We start from the raw sequence: 23,520 nt of genomic DNA on the forward strand, positions 1-23,520 counted from the left end.
TTATTATTATGAAAAAACCTTTTTCCTGGCTTTCAAATAATTGGGCGTTGTAGCTGTTTTTAATGAAAATTGGTCGTATGTATGCATCAGCTAAAATTTTAGTTATAGTAAAGTAGAACAGAGAATGTCAATAAAAAGAAAGGGTTATAAGAACAACCTTAACGGTTAGTATCTCAAAATAAATATCTTGACTTGAAATATTACTAGTTTAATATATTTTTGACAAGTAATTAGTTTTTATTACTTATCTTTCTAATATTTTTCCTTTATAATATTTTGTATATTTCTATTATTATTTTATTGTGAGATACTTTCTTGCCGATTTGACCATTGGAATTGCGCTAATGCAGCTACTATTCAAATAAGAGGATGGCTTTGTGGAGGAGAAAGAAAACTTGTGTGTGTATTCTTTGTATATGGGCCTTAAACGAGATCATAAGCTAGTATAATGCTAGGCTTAGAGTATACAGAGACAAAGATATCTTGTAGAAGTGTAAAACTATTTAATTGAGTAGAAGAAAAAAAAAAGAAAAGGCAATGCAATGATGAGGAAGTGGATAGAGGTGGTGTGTGATATGATAGGGTAAGTAGTGAGAGAATGGAAAGAATAAAGATGGTTAGAGAAACATAGAAACCTTCCTTGTTTGGCAATTTCATCTTGGAACTTGGCCCTCTTTCTTTCCTTATTGTCTTCTTTGGCATCACAACAACAAGGTACTATCACATCATATCAATCAAACAAACACTTTCATTAATTAATAATATAAAAAGAGTATTGTTGAGGATTTCAAACTTTTAAATGAGTTCAATCAAGTGTGATGATGTACTCACTCGTGTTGTATGTACTGCACAGTGCACACAACTGTCTAGTCAGAACGTGTCGTTACCAGATTATCTCTCGTTGCTGCATGTAACAGTCCAAACACAAAAAGTAACCAATACCTTTTTTCTCCATGTAATTTGTAATTTAAAGGGAAATTAAAAGAGAAGTCTTGATCCTATCAACAACAACTTCATCTCTCTTTCCATTTCATTAAAAAGTAACGACGCAGATTTCAATTTACAACTTCTTCTCCTTTTAATTACCACGTTCATTTATTTTTACAAAATAATTAAACGGTTTAAAGATAAAAACAGATTACACGCACTTAATTACTTTATGTACTTATCTTGAGAAGTCTTACTCATCTCAATACTATCTATTCAACGACGCTTCAAATTAAAGTTCTTTATCGTTTGCGTTGTAAAACAAAAGATTAATTTAATCCATTATGTAATGTAACTTGGGGAGGAAGTACATGTTTAATTTTTCACTCGAGATATTTTGTAGTATATACTATATGAGTATATGTATATTGAAAAGGTATACATACATATATGCATCCCATGCATGTTAATGGGTTGAGCAAAAGGATAAATTGGGATCTGTGAAATTAGTTAAAGAGAGAAAGAGAGAGGAAGCCGAGGGCAAAAGAGTCATTTGGAAAGCAGATATTCTCTGCAACAAGCTACGCAAACAAACAAACAAGAGACAGCTTAAACCCTTCCATAAAACCTCCCCAACCTCTCTCTTTCTCTTTCTCTCTGTAACTAAAAGCTTCGAAGATGGCAGAGCCACCACCGTCGGCTTTCCACCAGTACGTAGGTCCTCCACCAAAACACCGACCGTCATCATCGAGCAGAAAACACTCATTCCGGCCCGGAGCTCAACAACATCCCAACATCCACCGTCTCTTCCCGTGTCAGTACTGTCCACGCAAGTTCTACACCTCCCAAGCTCTCGGCGGTCACCAAAACGCCCACAAACGCGAACGCGCCGCCGCTCGACGCAACCTCGGCGTTGTTGCTCATGCTCCATCCGTCATCGACGACCACGACGACGACGCCACTTTCCTCCGTTCCTCCTACCAGTGTAACTACTACTACCCTAACCCACCTCAAGGATCCACTATGACCATCGGAATACCGGATCAACAGACGGCGATGGTGATGGGTGGGTACGTCGATCCGTATCCGTATCCGTATCCGTATCCGTTTGCGTACCCATTCGGATTTTCCGGCGATATTGGTGGCGTGGAGGAAGAGGAGCCAGAGCTGGATCTCTCTCTCCGTCTATGAGTTGGTTGCTTTTTCTGTTTTGTCTTGTTCAGGTGACTCTTTTAAGTACAACTTTGGAGCTACGTAGCCGTTTCTATCTTTCTCTTTTTGTGTTCATCTCCTACTTTTTGGTAACCATCTTAGTTTCTTCTAATCGAGCATCAGTCTTATGTCTTATGTCTTATGTTTACTTCTACTCTATCATTGATGGATGATGCATTTGAAAACAAACATTAACACGGAAAATATAAAACATATCACGTTAGAGATGGACAAAACACATCACCATTGATTCAATTGTTTATAAACCCTTAAGAGACAAGTGATGTGTGAGATTCCGAATCTCCTTTCTCTTTTTTTTCTCCACGATCGACAACAAAATCCGATCATGTCTCTGTCGGAGGCTCCCTACCCGTCTCCATAAAGTTGGTAAGTGTGGGGAATCCAACATATCATCATCACCACACGTGACTGACTCACGTGACACTCATCTCATGTCACAGCTATTTTCCCCAATTGAAACAAGTAAACTGTTTGACCAAAAAAAAAAAAAAAAACAAGTAAACTGCTTGCCGTTTTTAATCGCCTCACACGACAACCACTTTTACTTCACCACAGCTAGAAGCTTTTATCTATGTTAAATAAAAATGTAGGATTCCAGTGGAAATGTGGTGGTGTTAGAGATGAAACATGGCATATTTGTTAGAGCAACCTTAAGAGCAGCTCCAACAAGGAGTTATTAGGAAGTTCTTACAAATTAAAAAAAAATGAAAAATATTAAAAACATCAAAAAGAGTGCGCAAAAGTTCTTAGACCTCATCTTTTAGAGCATGATTAACCTGGGGTTCTTAGGATGGGGTTCTTATCGAAAGTTAAGAAACTGTTTCTTAATTTTTAACTAAAAATGCTAAGAACCAGTTCTTAAAGTCCTTATTTAAGAACCGGCTCTTAGTTTTTTTAGTTAAAACTTAAGAAGCAGTTTCTTAACTTCCGCTAAGAACCCCATTCTAATAATCCCGGGTTAATCATAGTCCGTTAGTGGTGTGGTATCTCCACCAAGTAGCAAATTAATTTAATATTCATATTATTTTGTTGTGTAATTAAAATTAAAGAAAAAAAGACAAAAGACCATACATCATCTGACACCTTAGACTTTGAGTACCTCACCATCCTTACGATCGCTCCTCCTCTTACTACTCTCTCTTTCTACTTTTTCCAAATTTTAAATAATTCAACTGTTGAGAACCGTGGGAAGAGACCCAACGATGCGGATGCGGATGCTCTTATTGGTTATGATAATACCCACTAAAGTTCTCAATCCTTTTAAATCAATATTTTTACTGTAATTTTGTTATATAATTAAAGTTTTATTGTTTTCTAAATATTAAACTAATCATCAAATGACATCCGTGAATTAGAGGTTCTAAAAAAGTTGTAATAATATATGAAAGGAGACAACACAATCAAACGCTCATTCGAGCAATCAATGGCAACCTCCTGGACAAAGAGATCTTCGGTATCGTAAGGCTCTCAGAATCGTTTTATCTCCTTTTCCTTCGTTCCTCGCTCTGAAAACACTGAGACCGACCGGTTATAGCAAAGTCGGTTCTCCTTCATCTCTTGTTTCTGGTTTGGGTTCGAACCAACACCTGGGCTTGTAATGGGCTTAAACCCAAGATTTCTTTTTAGTTTAATCGAAATTTAGTTGATCAAAAAAAAAGAAGACACGATATCTGTTTCTCTCTCCTGTTTATTCATTTTTTCTTTTTGTTTTATCACCAGAAACTCCACCTCATCCCAACTAATGGAGGTGCTCTTACGTACCATTTGTACTGTAAAAATGCAATTTACTGACCCAAAAAAGACCAATTTATTAACCTGAACGGGCCTCTTTTAATTGGGCCCATTATCAGGCGAAAAACATTGAGCCCATCATTGACTTTTTCTCTTCGGAGTGGTAAGTAATATCATCTTCGTCCTCGTCGGAAGGTTTCACGAGCTGAGGAAATCAATCGCAGATCTGCATCGCATCCGCATTTCCAAAATCCAAACAACTACATCGAACACAACCATGGCGATCCCCTTAGCTAAGCTTCTGATCTCCGCCATGACCGTTTTCATCCTCGTCTCCGTTTCCTTCGCGACCTCGGAAACGCCGTTCCTGGTGGTCCACAAGAAAGCGACTCTCAACAGGCTCAAATCCGGCGCCGAGCGCGTCCTCGTCTCCTTCGACATCTACAACCAAGGATCTGCGTAACCTCCTCTTCCCTCTCCTCTAGTTTTTTTTTATCTTCGCAATCCGTCTGATTCACACGATTTCGTTTCCGATCCAATCTAGTATCTGATCGTCTATTTGCATGAAGAGATTAGCTACTTAAGACTCATTAGATCTATAGATATGGATCAGCGATTTGGTGTTTTGATCACAGGACGGCGTATGATGTGACTCTGACTGATAACACGTGGATTAAGAAAACTTTTGAACTTGTTGATGGAAACAAGTCAAGAACATGGGAGAGACTTGATGCGTGAGTTCTCTCACTCTTATGGTAGCTAGCTAGCTGCTTCCTTTTTTGTCACTGATGTGATCTTTTGTATGCAGAGGAGGTATCGTGTCTCATTCTTTCGAACTTGAGGCGAAGGTTAAAGGACCTTTCTATGGTGCTCCTGCTCTTGTTACTTTCCGCGTCCCCACAAAGGCGGTTCTACAGGTTTTGCCATTTATTTATAAGCTCTCTCTTTGTGCTTATTTTTAGATGGAGAGATTGATTATTACAATAATAACCCATTTTTGCAAATTTGTTTGTTTGTTTGTAGCAAGCCTACTCAACTCCAATACTACCTCTAAACATCCTCGCAGACATACCTCCAATGGACCCCTTGGCCCTGGTTAATTTTATTTCTTAAAGGATTGTTCTTTCAGTCATATCCGAATCGTTTTCGTTATTGACTTTTATTGTTGTCTTGTGTTGTGTATTGGATGCTGCTGTAATAATAATCTCAGGCCAAGGTAACTCGATGTGTAATTTTCCCCTTCATGTGAAATCATCGAATGTATCAGTTTCTCATCTGACTGTGTTTCAATTGTTGCAGAGGGTGCTGGCGAAATATGGATCGCTTGTTTCTGTGATCTCCATGGTGGTTTTGTTCGTGTACTTGATAGCAACGCCTTCAAAGCCCAATGCAGCTAAAGCAGGCAGCAAGAAGAAACGCTAAGTTCGTGAAATGAAGGTGGGAAAGTTTGTTACTTTTGTTTTGGTTGTGTTTAGCAGTTAAAACAAATTTTCAAAACATGTAAGAATCTTAGAGCACGCTTTAATTTTCGTGTTGCAGAGTACTTTTCTTATTAAGTTATTTTGTTTTGCGTAAAAAGTCTCTTTTGAGAGTATAGTCATGAAGGTCTCCTTTACTTTGGTTCTGCCTTCTTCTTTCGATTGTCATGTTTGTTGTTTACTTTAGTTGCCTATTCTGCTTAATACCATAGCCGTTTTGTAGAGTCTAATCTGGTTATTGGTTTGATGAGTTTGCCTATGGGTCTATTTGTTATGGGTTCTTAACTGAAGTTTGGAAAAGTAATAGGTCCTATGTGTAAAATATAAAGACCGAGCCTACAAGCTCCATCTTGTCAATGATGATTTTAGACATGATAATGCAGACCTTGGGTCCATCTGAAATCCCAATTCTCTTTTGCTTAGCACGACAAACGCTCATTACATGGAACATGGATAGTTTTCCCATTTCTATATTCATATTTGTGATATATAGTTAGTAACTAGTAGTTACCAATCACTCAAGTACATTGATTTGGTCAACCTAATAGTTTTCCAAATTAATCTCACTAGCTACATCTATAAGTGTAGACCCATAAAACCGTTTTTAACGTTTTCACTGTTTGTCACCTTATCTAACATAACTCATCATGGTTACCAAAAACATTCAATTATGGTAATATTCTCAGAATCAGCTGACAGATTGATGCTAAAGCATAAAGCAAAACAAAATAGTAACACTTGGCGTAATAGTAAAGTCGTAAAGTTGGGGAGACCAACCAAAAATAGCAACAAAACGAGATTTTGAAATTTAACAGAGCAAAAGTAGTAAAAATGGATGTTCCCACTATCTCTATCTTTGAGTTTGGGAACAATCCTGAATTAAGTAACACAAATTTCAAAAAAAATAATAACAGATTGAATCCGGAGGATGAGCTCACTCTGCCTCATCATACGTTTTTTTTTATTTGTTTCTTTCCAAACAAAAATCCTAACCATTTTCATCATCATTTAAGTCTTTAGGCTTTGGCGGCAGGGACTGGAGTAACACCACCGGTGGTTGGCCTGAATCAAATTAAAATAATATTAGAGTTTGCAGTTTTAGAAGTGTCATTGAAGGAAGAAAGAATGCAAATCAGAAGACAGGATCTTACAGGCCAACAAACACTTTGAAGGCATCGTACAAACCCCACTGAGCTCCAGTCAACGTCCCTATCATCACAATTCTCAGAGGAAGCCCTCTGGTGAATAGTCCCACCATTCCGATCTTCTTCACCGCCTGCATCAACATTTCATTTCACCAAAAAAAAGTCATTACTAATCCAACATCAACACAAATTTCAATAGTTTCTATAGCTTCCTTGTATTCAAGATAAGAATAACTCACATCTCCAACGGTTGCTCCCTTAGCGTTGTTGAGGAACGACACGAGATTGTCAGCAGGGTGAGACACAATGGCGCAAAACACTCCAGCAACATACCCTCCAGCAAAACTAACACCTAGCTGCAGTCCTTTGCTGCACTCGTGTTTCGGGTTGGGGATAGCATACTTGTAGATCATCTCCACAATGGTCTCAAACGACGCAAACTTCATCATCGTGTCTGTCATATTTGCAAATATCATCAGCACAACCTCATGACCAAAAACAGAAGTAAAATATATACTTACAAGGAATCTGACGACCCCAGAGGGGAGCAAGACCCTTATACAACCTGCATAAACAATAAAGATAGTTTACCAGTATCAGACACTAAGCTGTAACAAGGGAGAGAACGAACGTTACTGTCTCACCCTCCGTATCCTTCAGACTTGACAAACTTGGGAAACCCATCAGACATCCCCCTAGCGAACCCAGGCTGCGTCTGAACCCTAACCTTGACAGCTTCAAAGGGACAAAGCGCAACATCGGCAATAACCTCAGCGGAAGCAGAACCAGCAAGGTAGATAAGCGTCTTGTACTTGGCCACGAACTCGGGTCCAGCGAGATCAGAGTAGTACTTCTTGAAGAACTCGTAGAACCCAAACTTGCAAGCGCCCTGAGCACTGTAACCCAACAGTGTAGGAACCCATCCACGGAAAAAGCCTCTCACTCCTTGCTCCTTCAACAGAACCCCAAAGCCAGACGAGATGCTCTTGTACTTGGCCGGATCAATCTATAATAGAGGTTGAAGAATGTAAAGAATGATATTATTCAATCTCGTTAGTTACAGAATGAGTCATTTACAAGTATATAAAGTAAGATACTAAACCGGACTAAACCAGGCGTGCAGTATAACCAATCTAAACCGGCTAATAATCTAGATCACGGATCTTAACCAACAACCTAGAAACTAGATCTATAAAACGTACCTGCATATTGCACTTGACGAGATCGAGAGGTGTGACGGCCATGTGAGTGAGACCGCAGCTGAGAATCCCACCGACGGTACACGCGGCGTAGAAATCGCGAGAGTACATCTCGATCCCTTTCCCCGGCTCAGTGGGGGAGGCGATGAGGAAGTTCTTGCGAGACACCATCGTCGGAGAAGGAGACTTCTTCTCGAGGTTGTTGGGGGATTGAAACGCGGCGTTTGAGTTGGAGTTAAGGACCTGGTCGAGGAGAACGGATCGAGGAGACGAGGAGGAGGAGTAGAGGAAGCTAGGGATCAGAGAGTTCTTAGACGATTCCATCTCGGCGGAGGAAACGGAGGTGTGATTCGCTGCTTGTGAAATGAGCGTGGGTGCGGCGATGTCTATATCTCACGTTCACTTAGGGTTATTACCAACTATTCTCAGTCTCGGTTCTTTATTGGACATCTAGAATCCGTTGGAACAAGGCATATACTCTGCGATAATTACGAAATTGCCATTCTGATTGTTTTATTTTATTTTATTGGCCCATGGGCTTTATCATGACCCATCAAAAGGCTACGATAAAATAGTTTTTAAACTCTTTTCTTGTAATGGCCCATGGGGTTTTTAGATGTGTAACCCATGACCCATCGAAAACTATATAAGACGAAAACTGAATAAAGTTCCAAAACCTTAAATCTCTTACCGAACATAATCTCTCGCCGCCGATAAGAGTTCTGATCGTCAGCGCAAGTAAGTTGTTTCACACGTGAAAAGTAATACCTTTTAGAGTAATTCTTACTGAGATTAGCCTTAATCGAATCTCTGTTTTTCCACGATAGATAAACGAACGAAGCGATGAGCATGTTGTTATCTCAGAACGTTCCGACAACTAAGATTAGAAGAGAAGAGTCAGACGATGACGCTAAGGGAAAGAGAAGAAAGATGGAGGAAGATAACGTTGAAATGAAAAAGCTCGAGACTTTGTTATTCGGGTCTCTCTATAACCCGGCCACGTTCGATGACGGTTCCGCTTTGTTTCATGTGAACCGTTCTGCTGTGACGCTGACGCACACACCAGATTACGATGATGATGATGATGATATCAATCAATCTGAGGGAGTTAGAAAGGGAGAAGCTGCGTGGGAGGACGAAGAAGAGAAAGAGATTAACGTTAACATAGCTACTGTCAACCGTCTGAGGAAGCTAAGGAGAGAGGAGAAGGAGGGTTCGATCTCCGGTTCTGAGTACATTGCGAGGCTGAGAGCTCATCACGCCAAGCTCAACCCGGGAACAGCTTGGGCTCGGTTTGATTCTCTAAATGATGATAATGATATCCTCAGGACTAATGAAGATCTTGTGGTGGAGTCTGGTGGTAACAAGCTGTGTTCTGGTATTCTCGAGTACACACAGCTCGATAATGCTAACGTAAACGATCGTTCAGACGCTCCAATAAACTCCGTCCACTTCCACCAAAACGCTCAGCTTCTTCTCACCGCCGGATCAGACAAAAGATTAAAGTTTTTCCACATCGATGGGACGAGAAACGCCAAGATACAAAGCATATTTTTTGAAGATTATCCAATCCACAAAGCCTCCTTCTTGCCAAACGGCTCTCAGGTGATTGTCTCAGGGAGGAGAAACTACTTTCACAGCTTTGATTTAGAGAAGGCTAACTTCGACAGGATCGGTCCTTTAATCGGTAGAGAGGAGAAGAGCTTGGAGAATTTCGAAGTCTCGCAAGACTCCAAGACAATAGCCTTCGTTGGAAACGGAGGCTACATCTTACTCGTGTCAACTAAAACTAAAGAGCTCACAGGAACGTTGAAGATGAACGGTTCGGTGAGGTCTTTAGCGTTTAGCGACGACGGGAAGAAGCTGCTGAGCTCGGGAGGAGATGGGGAAGTCTACGTGTGGGATCTGAGGACGATGAAGTGTTTGTACAAAGGTGTTGATGAAGGAAGCACGTGCGGGACTTCGCTTTGCAGCTCGCTTGATGGAGCTTTGTTTGCCTCTGGGACGGAGAGAGGGATTGTGAACGTTTACAAGACGTGTGAGTTCGTGGGAGGGAAGAGGAAGCCGGTGAAGACGGTGGAGAATCTCACTTCTCAGATTGGTTTCATGAAGTTTAACCATGACGCTCAGATTCTTGCTATAGGGTCGGCGATGAAGGAAAACAGCGTAAGGCTGGTTCATGTTCCGTCGCTGACGGTCTTCTCGAACTGGCCGCCGATGGGGAGGAACGTGCGTAATCCTCGCTGCTTGGACTTTAGCCCTGGGAGTGGATACATGGCTTTGGGAAACGCTGTGGGAGAAGTTTTGCTGTACCAACTGAAACATTACGAGAAAGCTTGAAGTGGCCTTAAGCGAGGGCAGTTTGTGTGTCCACTTTTGTCGCATTAGTCTACTGTTATCCTTAGTATTTTTTCTGATTATTTGAATTGAGTGGGACGCACGCTTTGTTCACTTCATTGGTTATACAAGAGAGCGGTTTACTCTTACCTAATTTTTTAAATCATTATAATATTTAGATCCCACCTGATCTTTTCTTATTCTTTATATTACTTTGATAGTTGAGTAAATGACTGCTTCATTGCAGTTGTATGGGGTTCAAGCTCCATGGGTTGCTTTAAGCACAAAGAGGATTGAGTTTAAGCACAAAGGTGATTAATTTCTAAGTTACCCTGACCTCAAGTAGTGCAATCTTTAGAACCGTAAGAGTATTCTTGTAGGAATATAGCTTTTAAAAGTTAGTTGTGAAGCTGCAAGAGTCGATTTGATTGCTAAGAGAAGGCTGTTACTTGCGTTGTCACAAACGTTGAAAGTATTGAACTTAGAAGCAATGGAGTGAAAATCTGCTGGTTACATGTATATAATGTGGATATTATATTGTTATGGTTTTTTATAATGAGTGGAATTGTGTTTTGGCAGGTAAACATTTTCATCATCGGTAGTGAATGATGAAGAGGCAGAGCAATTTCACTCTGCCTTCTTTGAGACCTCTTCTTAATTGCAACACTCTTTTTGTAATACAGTTACACAATTTGTGCCAAATACTAAACTGAATAGATACATATATCAAACGGTCACGGCTTTGAATGAAACGAAAAAACATAAGCGCTTTTTATTGTTCCGAAAATACCCTTCCGCAAAAGCCTATGCCTCTTTGCTTCTTTCAGGGTTATAACCGTCTAAACCGACCAACCAGCTGGTCAACTGAAGTTCTACATCTGATGACATGTGTTACGTAAGGCCTCTGTAACGACCTTCGATTTAAAGTTGGTCCGACAAACGTAATCCCTCAAGATTTCTTTTTGTTTTTAAAAAAAAAAATTATTTAAACCTTAACCCAAATATTTAGTCCAATATAATCAGCTTTAGTTTATTCACCAAATCTTAAACCAATGAAGGGACGTATAACTCTTCGGACTCACTTAAACTAATATCCATGTCCTAACAAGCCTCCTTTCTTTAATAAAAAAAAATCAGAATATGATCAGATACTTATAATTATGAATAACTTTATGAATGAATTTTATTCATATAGAATGGATGAGAGGTGGTGACTATGGTACCTACATATTTCGTAACAAGTTGTTTGTGCTGACAACGATTTTATTTTTGGGGAGGGGTTGGTCAAACATGAGAATCAAGAAGGCGAATTCGCAGATAAGAAAAGGCAACGCATGCATGATGGAAGCCAAAGTAGCATGTGACCAACTTTGTCAAATTCAAGCTTTTTCAGGCTTTTAGTGAGCTTATCTACAATTACAATCTAAGTTATTATGAATTATTATCTAACAGAAGTTGCTGCTTTAAATTTATATATGTAAATATGAATATGCTAGCAAGAACACATGCCAACTTGTAGTTTTCATACATCAAGAACATTGGCATTCTGATCTTAGCAAGTAAATGATGGTTGCAACTATATCAACAGTGTCTTCATTTAAAAAAAAAAGCTCATTCCAAGCATATTGATGAGTCCTTTATTCCTTTTTTATAAACATTTCTCAGTTTTATATATCCACCATTGGGCCTAGGTTAAATGATTATACGAAATTCGATCCTGATTACATTTTTAAAACTCATATTATATACCTAGCTATATGTATGCTTTAGGCGGATTACATTCCAAAGAAAATATTCCACCTCCTTTTCTGATCATATTGATAATGATATTAATATGTAGCTTGTTTATAGAGATTGATTAGAGGAATTTGAGCATAAAGTGAACAAAGGAATATAACGGAAAACCACCAGCCATATCCAGACATTCGACCTCATCTCAGTGTTACGACTTGCTCACATAATGTTGGCACTTGGCAGCATCAATGTTCTTATTCGACGCGTCTCTATAATTTATATATATTAGGTCTGTTCGTTTCATAGACGCCACATCCAGCGGCAGCGGCAAAATAATGTACGGTGAACGAGACAAAAATAAGAGTAATTTGATGCAGCGGCAATCGCTGGTGGACTTCCAGAGACACAAGCAATGAGAAGCCGATGCCGCTGATATTTTCTGCGTCTGTTTTATCCTCCGTTTGTTGCCGCACGACTGCAAAATCAGTCAGCCGTGCTTCATCTGTGCTCTGTGTTGTTGTCGTTAAAGCTTTAATTTTTTGACGCTACCGCTGCGTTCCGCGGTGATGAAACGAACAGAGCTATTGTTGGACCAATTTGGCAGACAGAGCTAGTAACTCTAACAGCATGCGCAACGGAAATCCTTAAGTGAGAGTGTTTAGAAAAAAAATAATTAAATAATCAGTGGACTCCACCAAAATCTAAGGATTCAACTCTTAAAATTCTTAAATAAAGACTTTTTCTTAGTGAATCCTTGCACTATTTGCGGGTCCCCACGACTATGTGGTGGTCCGTGAATGGTCATCTTTTTTTTTTTTTTTAAATCCAAAATATCCAGGATTAATCCGAAATGCCCTTGTCGCTAAGGATTCCAATGAGTCTCACCGTTGCGCATGCTCTAACTGTATTATACAGTAATAACCGACAAGAATGATATATATCTATTGCCAATAATTCCCTAATTCTATTAACCTATTTAACTGCAAATATCATACATATTATACTTTTAAAATTGTTTGAAAAAAAAACTGGAAAACATATATAAACTTAATGAAATTAAATCATGTTATTATGAAAGATAACAACCATGACTATCACATCAATTAAGAGCATGATTATTGAAAGATTTTTAGGGTGAAGCTCTTAGCGGAATATAAGAACCCGGTTCTTACCTTTTTAGTTAAAAGTTAAGAGACAAGTTCTTATATTCCGCTAAGAGCTTCACCCTAAGAACCTTCCAATAACCATGTTCTTACTTTGTTATCATTTTGAATATAGAATAAATACCAATTAAACGTAGAAGTTCACCTTCTATAAATAGTCTGCATGCCTCTTATTCTTTCCTCATCCCAACCAACTCACAAACATACACACTATCTGTCTCTCTAAGTGACAAAGCAAAAATGCAATACAAGACCGAAACTCGGAGCTCCTTGTCCTACAATAAGATGAACAACATGAATGTGTTCCCGTCAGAGACTTTGGCTAGAATAGAGTCGATGGCGGCAGAAAACGCGGTGGTCATATTTAGCTTGAGCACTTGCTGCATGTGCCACGCCGTCAAGCGTCTCTTCCGCGGACTGGGAGTCAGCCCCGCCGTCCACGAGCTTGACCTCCACCCTCATGGAGTTGATATACACCGAGCTCTCATTCGTCTCCTCGGCTGTTCCAGCGGCGGCGCTTCCACTTCTCCGGGGGCACTACCGGTGGTATTCATCGGTGGGAAGATGGTGGGAGCAATGGAGAGAGTGATGGCTTCTCATATCAACGGCTCACTCGTCCCTCTTCTCAAAGATGCTGGTGCTCTCTGGCTCTGACCCAACCAATATCCACCACCTACTTCTGCGTTTATTTTTCCTTTTTTTTTTGTGTTTCTTCACTTCTTTTTTTTTTGTTTAAAGAACAAAAAAAAATGATTAGGTTAATCATAGTCAGGTGTTGAATTAGAGAGAGAGTGAGGGGAGAAGAGTGATGCGTTTGTTTTAAGCTTATAGCTAAACACTCTTTGTTTATCTTAACTACACTAATATATATATTTAGTAATCTCCGTCTCTAGTCTAGATTAGCTTTCTTATCTCTACTTTTACAACTTTGACTTGCAAAAATTAATGGTCAAATTAAGACAATAGTAAGGTTGTTTTCATGACCTAAAATCTTAACCTTTATTTTTAACGGTGGGGAAAATAAATGACGCCCCCCCCCCCACACACACACACACACCAGACACCCCCAAGCAATAATATGTGACTTTGACCAGACCGTTGTGTCAGAGATGAGCTCTAGCCTCTATAGCAGTAAGTACATGCTGATCTAATAGCTTCACAGCTTTTCTTATTCTTCTTCTTTGACAATTATGAATACAACAGAACACATTTTCTCAGTTAAAAAGGCTTATTTTAACATTTAACTTCAGTTCGTGACAAAAAAAAAACATTTAACTTCAGTAACACGTTAAAGGGCTCATCATTAAAAAATAAAATAAAATCGCATATAACGTACGAAAAATATAATATTCATTAGAATAAGTCTTACGTAGACAATAATTATAACGAGTTGTAACGTATGCATTCACCCAGAGAGAACTAGGTTATAGCCTAGAGGAGGTAGAGTATCTACACAGAATAAAGTGAAGAAACAAGTTGGGGAATCTAAGTTACCTATTATTGGTGCTTCTCATCAAGTGCCCGAATAAATGGAAGAATGGAATCAGGATCAGATGATGAACAGAAAGACACAGACAGGTCAGAAGATATTGTGTGAACAAGAGATTGATCCATGTCATATGTATGACGAGTTGTAACGTATGCATTCACCCAGAGAGAACTAGGTTATAGCCTAGAGGAGGTAGAGTATCTACACAGAATAAAGTGAAGAAACAAGTTGGGGAATCTAAGTTACCTATTATTGGTGCTTCTCATCAAGTGCCCGAATAAATGGAAGAATGGAATCAGGATCAGATGATGAACAGAAAGACACAGACAGGTCAGAAGATATTGTGTGAACAAGAGATTGATCCATGTCATATGTATGACGAGTTGTAACGTATGCATTCACCCAGAGAGAACTAGGTTATAGCCTAGAGGAGGTAGAGTATCTACACAGAATAAAGTGAAGAAACAAGTTGGGGAATCTAAGTTACCTATTATTGGTGCTTCTCATCAAGTGCCCGAATAAATGGAAGAATGGAATCAGGATCAGATGATGAACAGAAAGACACAGACAGGTCAGAAGATATTGTGTGAACAAGAGATTGATCCATGTCATATGTATGACGAGTTGTAACGTATGCATTCACCCAGAGAGAACTAGGTTATAGCCTAGAGGAGGTAGAGTATCTACACAGAATAAAGTGAAGAAACAAGTTGGGGAATCTAAGTTACCTATTATTGGTGCTTCTCATCAAGTGCCCGAATAAATGGAAGAATGGAATCAGGATCAGATGATGAACAGAAAGACACAGACAGGTCAGAAGATATTGTGTGAACAAGAGATTGATCCATGTCATATGTATGACGAGTTGTAACGTATGCATTCACCCAGAGAGAACTAGGTTATAGCCTAGAGGAGGTAGAGTATCTACACAGAATAAAGTGAAGAAACAAGTTGGGGAATCTAAGTTACCTATTATTGGTGCTTCTCATCAAGTGCCCGAATAAATGGAAGAATGGAATCAGGATCAGATGATGAACAGAAAGACACAGACAGGTCAGAAGATATTGTGTGAACAAGAGATTGATCCATGTCATATGTATGATTCCAATCTCAACCTCCTTGGCATTAGACATACTAGAAGACATATACGTTCTCTCACCGTTGCTGCACAGAATTAAGACAAACGTGATCAATACCCTTCTTGCTACTGTTTTATCCCTCTCAGCACACTTTCTGAAGACTTACAAAGCAGCTTCAAGTTTTGTATCTTTTGTATAGGCCTTCAATGGGAGACGTATAAATTGTTTCACCTGGTTCTATCCCTTTCTCAAGTGAGCAGCCTCAAAGACTCCTCTACCTCGCCTTGCTTGCTCCGACAATTAGTACCTTGATAAGTACATTATGTATCAGTTTTGTAGTTCATTAAGTAACTATATACGCAGTGTTTCAAAGTATTATAAAGAAAGATGTTAAAAAGGAGAAAAATATAGTTATATTTTCTTATAAAATAGAAATCTCTATTATAGTGGTAAAATTGCCCAATCATTTACTCATTTTACCATCTCCAATCCATCATTTACTCTATTTTAGAGCAAAATTACTTTTTACCTCTATACTTAAGAGTAAAAAAAAGTATATCTCTATATTTTCCCTATAAATAGAGTAACTTTATTTTAAAAGCATACATTAGAACAATTTCGACTCTATAATAGAATTTTTCTATTTCAGAGAAAAATATGGAAATAAAAATAGAGGTGAATTGGAGATCTTAAAATAAGTAAATGATCATCAATCAAACTTAAAATTGAGATACATATAAAAGAACAATCCCTTGGGAAAACAATGTCATTGTAAAACAAGATTAAAAAAATACATGAATATATTATTGTGTTTCATTTCCAAGAGTGATCAAACGATAAGAGGTGAGATTGAGACAGAAAACTAAAATCCACAGACTAAAATTAGTCTAGGCAGACAATGGTGTTGATACAAAAGTCATAAATAAAAACTGTTAAACTAATTCTTCTCTTTGGGGATGTCCGGAACCTTGGTTTCAATTACCTTTGGTTTTATCGACTGTGCTGCCCTGAAAGAAAAAAAACACATCAAACTCATCAGTAACACAAAACTTTGGTTCGTGTTGATACAGAACTATCACTATCAGCATTGATCAATCATTACTCGTATGCAAATCTAAAGCTACCAAATCTCAAAAGATACTCTGTATAATACAAACTGATGACCACAAACTTAGGATACAAATTCAATCCAAATCTAGCAATCTACGGAGGATTACGGTCAAGGGAAAGGGCACACAACCTTTATATTCTATTTTTATAATATCATAAAGTTTGCAATAACCCAAAGGGAAATTAAAAAAAAAAAAAGGAACTAACTTGGAGGCGGCGGAGGTTTCTTCTTCGAGCCAGTGGCGAATGTGTTTGACGTTGCGCCTCAAGACGGTGACAGATTGCTTGACGTCGCTCTTCAATAGCATCACCACGGCGCCTACTCCAGCCACCGTCAGTATGAAATTCGTTAAACCCATTCTTTCGATTTAAGGATCCGATTCGAAGATTGGGTTGGGACGCTTGGGATTTAAAGAGGGTTTTATGTTTTGTTTTTCTTTTTTCTAACTTGGAGAAGCAGCGAAGGCAGTTGATTCGTTCGTTCATCGTGATTCCACTCACTACCCTTTTCTATTTTGCAATTATATGGGCTTTTAAGATTATTAAAAGCCTAATTATCCGATCAAAGTTTCATGAATTTGAGAATTTTTGTGATTACTTTCCATTGGAGGAGACTTGGAGTTGCTCCAAGGCCGGTCCTGGGCAAAGCCTGATGAAACATCCGCCTAGGGTCTCAATTTTTTTTTTTAAAAAATTACATAAACATAGGTCCCCAAATTTTTTAAAAAGACCTACAAATTTTCTTAAATTTTTGTTTCAATGAAATCTTTACGAATATCGCCTAACGCCTCCAAAATCTTGGGGCCGGCCCTGAGTTGCTCGTAGCCATCAATAATGCATGGTGTGCTACCTCTCTATTCATATTTTTAGATTATTATCTAGCAAATGGAATAAGTCCATCTCGTCCACGCATGCGATGGTGGTTCAAATATATCCTGAGATAATATGATATAATTTTAGAGGGTACAAACACTAACAACGAAAAGAAATTCAATAATGTAATTCCAGTACAAGTACTTAACTGAAATCAGGAAACAAAGATGATCAAAACAGAATAACAAAAAAAAAAGACAGGAAAAATATCATTAAGGATGCAGCTAGCGATGAGGGACGGTGCAATGTCAAATTAACTAGGCAGCGTAGATGTGGATATGAAGAGCGATAAGGGAGACTGTGATGCATGCAAAGAAGATGAGTGTGTGAATAACGATGGCTGCACCGCTTGTCTGAAACCCGCCAAACTCAACCACTTTGGTCTTCCCCGGAACCTGAAACAATACTCCGGGAGTCAATACGATGAAAAAAATCACCGACATTAACACTGGTCCCCAATTCAACGCCATCTTAAGATCTAGCTAGATACAATGCGTATGTTAAATTTAGTAGTTTATTGCATACATCCATGATGTTATTTATAGGACGCTTGGATCAAGAATGACATCTTAATGAAACATTGCTTGAACCGAAAGAAATTATAAGTTTGCATGGTGAAGAAAAGAACAATTCTCTGCAGTTACTCGATCGTATCAAAACTATATATATTATAATATTATTGTCACACTCTTTAACAACAACAAAACTATGTGTTGATTGTTGGGTATGCTAAGAATTTGATTCGATCTCGTGGGTATTTAGTATGAATATCTTTTGTTTTTTTTTTCTTTCTTTTTTCTGTTTTGTTAGAAAAGCAACTTGGTCTCTTTATTTTGTTTTAAGAAATATTTGGCCTTTGAGAGTTTCTGTCTTTTATCAATGAATTCATAGTAAGTGGATTTCTATAAATGCCTAGAAGGTTAATTTGCAATATATAAAGCGGTTACCCCTGCCTTATTTGATTACAAAGTACAAACTCAAATGAATTTTATTGGACTTGTTTTTCAAATAATGTTTCTTTCAATCCTGAGAAATAGCTTTACAACTCCAATATAACAGGTTCCATTGCGGATTATGACATTTTAATATAGCAAGCATTAATAAGGAAAGCCAGAGAGTTTGAATGTTTTAAGTTTTTAAAATATTTGTGACATAAATTAGTTAAAAGCAGAGCAAACCCTACGGATCTCTCCTTGGTTCCCAACCTTAACTCCAACGCGGCCGAGTTTCCTCATAGCTGCCGTAAAAGCCCTGTTGAACTCTTCAGCACTGTTTGCGAACCTGATCACCGTTGCCTGAGACCTGAAGTCGTTAAACAGAATTTGATCGGACGTGAAAAGTCCTTTCCGGGCCACAAGGTTCTGGAAGTAGACATTGTCAAAGACATTTGGGGTGTTTAGGTCCAGGTTTACGGCGACGCTGGGGTCCGCACCGACCCGAGGGCAGGATTGCATCAGCTGCTGTGCGTAGGCCGGGTCAAGCGTGGGGTCTACGGGCATGAACGTTGAGAAGTTGTAGAGACGGTTAGCGAAACGGTCGCAGTGAGAGAATCCTATCGTATGCGCGCCGGAGAGAGCAATCATGTCGGTCATTGTGAGCCCGTTACTAGCGAATAGATCGACCAGACCATTTACGTCTAGCTCTGGTCCTGGTAACTTCCTGTCAACTCGAGACGCGTTTGACACGAGCCCGTCTCGTCTCCCTAGCTCCACCTTAAACCCTGGCCCTCCAGCCTGTCAATATCTCATAATTAATTATTCTCTCTATTTTATATTCAATTTTTTTTTGATTGCATAAAGATATTTTCTTGAGTGTTTTTAATGAAAAACTTTATCAAATATAAATAATTTGATATTTGATTTTAATTTTTATTTTTCTGAAGACATAAATAATAACTTATCTATTTAAACTAATAAATATTTGAAACATTTTTTATTTATTTTGCTAATCAAATGAGTAGTCAATAAGGAGCGTTGACTTACGAGGACGACAACCTCTCTGGCGGCGAGAGCCATAATATCGGCACATGACACACGGCCAGGACATTGAGCTTCGACAGCTAGTTTAGCCTTATTTACGGTGTCGAAACCGTCTCCGGCGAGAGATATATTGTCCTGCGCGTCCTTCTCCGCGTCTCCATTATCAGACGTTACTAACACCGAAGCATCACATCCCTATACAGCCACCAAACACACATGAATAATAATACAAAATAAAACAAAAGAAGAGTTTCAAGATCACAACAAGGCTCCACATACACCGACGAAGCAGTCGTGAAAGAACATTCGTAATGTTGCCGGAGCCGTGATGGTGGTTTGTTGGTATTTCGTTGTAACCGCCTGACGAACGATAAGCTCCACGTTAGGACATGTCGAGGCGTAGAAATTTTCTGATAATTGAGCATCCGACTCGACCACCATGCAAAAGAACAGCATCCCTAGGAAAAAACACGTCAGCATGTGTCTTTTTGAATAGCTACTAGTATCCATCTCAATTTTCTCCTTTAAGTTCTTGTTTCTGCTATAAGGTCCCCTCTTGGATATAATGGATGACAGCACTCTGTTTCTTGGACTCTCCGATATGCCACCGGATATATCTGTAGCTGCTGAGACTCTTTTATAGAATATAAATGTGTTTTTTTTTATCTTGATGAAAAAGTTATAGAAATAGGGTATGTTTATTATGATGATTAGAATATAGTCACATTAACAGATGAATGACAGAATTTTACAACTGGGATTTTCTGGAATTTTACATAAGCGAGGACATTTCTTGAGTTAGGGGGTTTCATTGAGAGTGACATTTTAACTAAACCTCGTTAGGTCAGTCATCTGCATGGAAATATTTTAAATAATATTTCTTGAGTAAATGGAAATTATCGCTAACTAATATATTGTCGTTAATCAGAAAAGGATAAACTAAATTCAAAAGATGAGTTTGAAAGTTGTCTTGGTCTGATCCTTGAATTCAGCGAATGTATACCTGTTCTAATGTAGTTCATCAACTTTAGCTCAACGGTTTATATTGATGCCGATATTTTAAAATAAACAATTAATGTAACCAGTTTTGATTATTTTCAACACAGTCTTCTTTTGGTATGATAATTTAACTTTCTAGAATCAGAGCTGACAGCACTAGTTCTCTCTCTTTGATGAAACTAGAGATTCCTAAACAAATAGATATTCAAATTGCTGATGGTTAAAATGTTATTTTCCGCAAAGAAAAAAAAACAAATAACGTTAGCGTGCTGTAAGTGAAGACATTTCAACGTTTGATCAATTCGATTTTCAACCGCAAATAAGAAAACTATTTATAAGCTCATTGTAGGTAAACGATATGCACATGTGTACTAACTACAAACACATAAGAGCTTAACTGTAATTTAATTTATAGAAAGGTTTAAATATTAGTGATTGGAACTAAATTTTATCAACGATTTCTAGTTCAAAACTTGCATTATGACTTGTTTGTTCCAATGTCTACATCGGGGGTGACTGAGGTTGTAGGAGCTCTGCGAAATTTTTTTTAATTTCTACATCCATTTTTTAAAACAATCATGCTTTTATTTTAAAAACTGAACCTAAAATCAAAACATTATAAAAGGAAATATGTTAGTTTTAAAAAACACTTTCTCTAGAGATTTTATATAGTGTTCTGAAAAATTTCTACAGCAAAATAAATTAAAGATAAAGCTAAAAATCTAAAATCTAGAATCTAGATCTTAGAGCAAAAAACAGAAAGTCACAGCCTCTACCAATCACCCCCATCGTATTAGATGGTGGTTTCTCCTCTCCCATTCTTTTTCGGTTTCTAAATTCTTCTTCAAAAATTGCTCTCCCGTTTTAGCTTGGTTCTTGGTTATTTAATTATATAAGTCGCGTAGCGTTAAAATATAATTAACAATTGGGAAAAATAAAAATGAAAAGCTATTTAATCACTCTACGTATAAGTAACCACTAATCAAACCAATTACGAAAAATCACTTTCTTGAATCTTGAACCAAAAAATGGTGGCATCTTATTTCAGCGTCGTTCTTTTCCTTTTTCTGTACCACTTTCAGGCTAATAGCAGCCGACCGTAGGCCAAAGCTCCAGTTTCGACAATGATATGATGCAGCGCTGGTTTGGTCGCACCACGCAGGCCAAAGCTCCGGTTTCTATTTCAGTTTCTGTTTTTTTATGAATTGTGGTCATGTTTGAAAGCATAAACCTCCGTGGCTTGTAATTTTATTCTTTGTTGATAATCAATTTAAAATTTCAACAAAAAAAATAATAATAGCACCCGACCGTTCTCCTAATATGAGCCGAAGTAACGCCATTATCGTCACATACCATCACCAAGTGGACATGTTCCACAATGTCAGCAGTTTTGGTAACCTCATTCACACCACTTTTTTTCCTCAACTTCCTTTTCTTACGCACCTATGATGTTTTGTGTAAAGAAGAAGGCTATAACCATTATCAACAGCCCCAATTCCCTCAATCTTTCTCACAAATCCTAGAGGAGTCATCTTTGGTACCAACCATCTCATTCTGGAGCTTTCTTAGAAACCAAATTAAGACAGCAGAAAATCTTCCACAAGCCCGAGGAGCTCTTAAAATTACTCGAAAAAGAAAAAAAATCATCATTTCCATCAAACTTGATTTCTTTCTTCAATGTTTTGATTGCATCTAAGCGCTTCTCTAGCGTAACCGAGTCATCTAAAAAAGATTTCTTCAACTGAATGATTTGATAATCTATTGACTGAATCTTTAAGCAACAAAGCATGGTTTTATTATGAAAGCTAGTATCTATGTATAAGAAATATTTTTATTTTATACAAAGTGCATCATTTGTACCTTAATAGCATAATAGTTTCTCTTAGTTTTATTATTTAGTAGATAAACTTATTTATACAAACTGTATGACTTATCTACCAAATTCTTTACATGTACATATTCATACATAAATATTAATTTTCTTAATAACTACAAAATATATAGTTTATGCAATCTTGTAATCTCTAAAATCTTATAGCATATGCTAATGACTAATAATGAGTTAGGTTGTGCTTACGGTTTAGAAAAATGTGGCATCAAGTCTAAGCATGTTATGATCAGATGATGTTGTACTTGCCTCACTAAACTAGCTATACGAATTCCCCCCCCCCCTCTAATACTTCAGCTATTTGCTTTGATATTTTTGTCTATTTAACATGGAAACACAATTAGAACATTACGTCGGATCCACAAGTCAGGAGACGGAAGCGGGATCCTTGTTAGAAGTGTGTGCAGTTGTCTTCCAGAGGAGAGGTCAATCGGATTCTCCACCGACAACTTTGCACTGTTGGCGTCAGCCATAAACAGGGCTGGAGAGTGTCTTGTATCTTCTCGTCTCTCTTTTTTGCCTCCCATGTCAGTCGACTCTATGTTTTGCAAATATTTTGAAGCTTGTGATTGCAGACACCGGAGTATTAATAGCATCGGGAAAATGCTATTGAACGATACGATAGCGGTATTAAGTCCGCTGTATCATCGGCCGCGATAATAGATCCGTCATTTAAAATAATTTTTTTTTGTTATGTTACCGTATTGTATTGTGATATATTATAGCGTTTTTTGTATGCAATTAAATATTTTTTAATAGCATATAATTTTTGTTATTATTTACATTATAAAAAAAACAAATAAAAATATTTTTACAATTTTATATATCGAAATTGGTTACAAATTTATCATCGGCATATCTAACAGACCAAACCAAACCAATTGGATCTCTACGAGTCACTTAATACTGTCTACGGCACTATATTTAATTTGCTTCATGCGCACACCAATTCTTGATGACGGTTCCATCACCACGTTAATGGCGAGAAACACAGGCGACGAGTTCAACATTCCTAGACGCCTAGCCCGCAAGTTACGGCTAATCTATGGTTTGCGTAATCAGTCAAGTTTGATATCCCTCTCTTACATTCCAAGACCGCTTCTGTTGTTTCTTTTGCGTTACAACTCTGAGCAAGACTTGGAATACAGGGCACAGT

The 23,520-nt window shown here is 38.1% G+C and overlaps 8 protein-coding genes across 8 annotated transcripts; 4 read left to right on the plus strand and 4 right to left on the minus strand.

Moving 5' to 3' along the window:
- The first annotated feature begins 1,605 nt into the window (after positions 1-1,605).
- On the plus strand, positions 1,606-2,118 carry LOC106326640 (zinc finger protein KNUCKLES-like). The gene has a single exon (XM_013764561.1). The coding sequence runs from the start codon at positions 1,606-1,608 to the stop codon at positions 2,116-2,118; it is 513 nt and encodes a 170-aa protein (XP_013620015.1).
- A 1,944-nt stretch (positions 2,119-4,062) lies between these two features.
- Positions 4,063-5,515, plus strand: LOC106324685 (translocon-associated protein subunit beta-like). The gene is made up of 6 exons (XM_013762646.1): positions 4,063-4,350; positions 4,527-4,625; positions 4,700-4,808; positions 4,915-4,986; positions 5,102-5,107; positions 5,191-5,515. Exons 1-6 carry the CDS (start codon positions 4,169-4,171, stop codon positions 5,311-5,313), a joined length of 591 nt encoding a protein of 196 aa, XP_013618100.1. The 5' UTR covers positions 4,063-4,168; the 3' UTR covers positions 5,314-5,515.
- A 574-nt stretch (positions 5,516-6,089) lies between these two features.
- LOC106319205 (mitochondrial phosphate carrier protein 3, mitochondrial-like) lies at positions 6,090-8,125 on the minus strand. Its single transcript, XM_013757468.1, has 6 exons — positions 7,717-8,125; positions 7,159-7,520; positions 7,036-7,079; positions 6,754-6,968; positions 6,521-6,645; positions 6,090-6,431 (listed from the first exon to the last, which is right to left on the minus strand). The coding sequence occupies exons 1-6, from the start codon at positions 8,035-8,037 to the stop codon at positions 6,386-6,388; spliced, it is 1,113 nt and encodes a 370-aa protein (XP_013612922.1). The 5' UTR covers positions 8,038-8,125; the 3' UTR covers positions 6,090-6,385.
- A 419-nt stretch (positions 8,126-8,544) lies between these two features.
- Positions 8,545-10,144, plus strand: LOC106326233 (U3 small nucleolar RNA-associated protein 18 homolog). Its single transcript, XM_013764257.1, has one exon. The coding sequence runs from the start codon at positions 8,557-8,559 to the stop codon at positions 10,051-10,053; it is 1,497 nt and encodes a 498-aa protein (XP_013619711.1). The 5' UTR covers positions 8,545-8,556; the 3' UTR covers positions 10,054-10,144.
- Positions 10,145-13,125: 2,981 nt separating this feature from the next.
- On the plus strand, positions 13,126-13,827 carry LOC106326245 (glutaredoxin-C8). Its single transcript, XM_013764268.1, has one exon. It carries the CDS (start codon positions 13,188-13,190, stop codon positions 13,599-13,601), a length of 414 nt encoding a protein of 137 aa, XP_013619722.1. The 5' UTR covers positions 13,126-13,187; the 3' UTR covers positions 13,602-13,827.
- A 2,425-nt stretch (positions 13,828-16,252) lies between these two features.
- Positions 16,253-17,209, minus strand: LOC106326157. The gene is made up of 2 exons (XM_013764180.1): positions 16,833-17,209; positions 16,253-16,522 (listed from the first exon to the last, which is right to left on the minus strand). Exons 1-2 carry the CDS (start codon positions 16,982-16,984, stop codon positions 16,453-16,455), a joined length of 222 nt encoding a protein of 73 aa, XP_013619634.1. The 5' UTR covers positions 16,985-17,209; the 3' UTR covers positions 16,253-16,452.
- Positions 17,210-17,556: 347 nt separating this feature from the next.
- Positions 17,557-18,001, minus strand: LOC106326145. The gene has a single exon (XM_013764165.1). The coding sequence runs from the start codon at positions 17,966-17,968 to the stop codon at positions 17,756-17,758; it is 213 nt and encodes a 70-aa protein (XP_013619619.1). The 5' UTR covers positions 17,969-18,001; the 3' UTR covers positions 17,557-17,755.
- A 490-nt stretch (positions 18,002-18,491) lies between these two features.
- LOC106325345 (peroxidase 55-like) lies at positions 18,492-20,662 on the minus strand. The gene is made up of 3 exons (XM_013763391.1): positions 19,757-20,662; positions 19,481-19,672; positions 18,492-19,231 (listed from the first exon to the last, which is right to left on the minus strand). The coding sequence occupies exons 1-3, from the start codon at positions 19,985-19,987 to the stop codon at positions 18,656-18,658; spliced, it is 999 nt and encodes a 332-aa protein (XP_013618845.1). The 5' UTR covers positions 19,988-20,662; the 3' UTR covers positions 18,492-18,655.
- Positions 20,663-23,520: the final 2,858 nt, after the last annotated feature.

This window comes from Brassica oleracea, chromosome C2 (genome assembly GCF_000695525.1).
Source record: "Brassica oleracea var. oleracea cultivar TO1000 chromosome C2, BOL, whole genome shotgun sequence".
Lineage (NCBI taxonomy): Eukaryota > Viridiplantae > Streptophyta > Magnoliopsida > Brassicales > Brassicaceae > Brassica > Brassica oleracea.

What these genes read in the sequence shown, in the direction of transcription:
- LOC106326640 (XM_013764561.1), top strand. Translation starts at nt 1,606, where the DNA reads ATGGCAGAGCCACCACCGTCGGCTTTCCACCAGTACGTAGGTCCTCCA.
- LOC106324685 (XM_013762646.1), top strand. Translation starts at nt 4,169, where the DNA reads ATGGCGATCCCCTTAGCTAAGCTTCTGATCTCCGCCATGACCGTTTTC. An exon ending in ATCTACAACCAAGGATCTGC is followed by an intron (nt 4,351 to 4,526) that starts GTAACCTCCTCT and finishes TTTTGATCACAG; the next exon opens with GACGGCGTATGATGTGACTC. An exon ending in CCACAAAGGCGGTTCTACAG is followed by an intron (nt 4,809 to 4,914) that starts GTTTTGCCATTT and finishes GTTTGTTTGTAG; the next exon opens with CAAGCCTACTCAACTCCAAT.
- LOC106319205 (XM_013757468.1), bottom strand. Translation starts at nt 8,037, where the DNA reads ATGGAATCGTCTAAGAACTCTCTGATCCCTAGCTTCCTCTACTCCTCC. An exon ending in CTGGGGTCGTCAGATTCCTT is followed by an intron (nt 6,969 to 7,035) that starts GTAAGTATATAT and finishes CAAATATGACAG; the next exon opens with ACACGATGATGAAGTTTGCG. An exon ending in AGGGAGCAACCGTTGGAGAT is followed by an intron (nt 6,646 to 6,753) that starts GTGAGTTATTCT and finishes ATGTTGATGCAG; the next exon opens with GCGGTGAAGAAGATCGGAAT.
- LOC106326233 (XM_013764257.1), top strand. Translation starts at nt 8,557, where the DNA reads ATGAGCATGTTGTTATCTCAGAACGTTCCGACAACTAAGATTAGAAGA.
- LOC106326245 (XM_013764268.1), top strand. Translation starts at nt 13,188, where the DNA reads ATGCAATACAAGACCGAAACTCGGAGCTCCTTGTCCTACAATAAGATG.
- LOC106326157 (XM_013764180.1), bottom strand. Translation starts at nt 16,984, where the DNA reads ATGGGTTTAACGAATTTCATACTGACGGTGGCTGGAGTAGGCGCCGTG. An exon ending in GAAACCTCCGCCGCCTCCAA is followed by an intron (nt 16,523 to 16,832) that starts GTTAGTTCCTTT and finishes TTTTTCTTTCAG; the next exon opens with GGCAGCACAGTCGATAAAAC.
- LOC106326145 (XM_013764165.1), bottom strand. Translation starts at nt 17,968, where the DNA reads ATGGCGTTGAATTGGGGACCAGTGTTAATGTCGGTGATTTTTTTCATC.
- LOC106325345 (XM_013763391.1), bottom strand. Translation starts at nt 19,987, where the DNA reads ATGGATACTAGTAGCTATTCAAAAAGACACATGCTGACGTGTTTTTTC. An exon ending in TTCACGACTGCTTCGTCGGT is followed by an intron (nt 19,673 to 19,756) that starts GTATGTGGAGCC and finishes GTGGCTGTATAG; the next exon opens with GGATGTGATGCTTCGGTGTT. An exon ending in CCAGAGAGGTTGTCGTCCTC is followed by an intron (nt 19,232 to 19,480) that starts GTAAGTCAACGC and finishes AGATATTGACAG; the next exon opens with GCTGGAGGGCCAGGGTTTAA.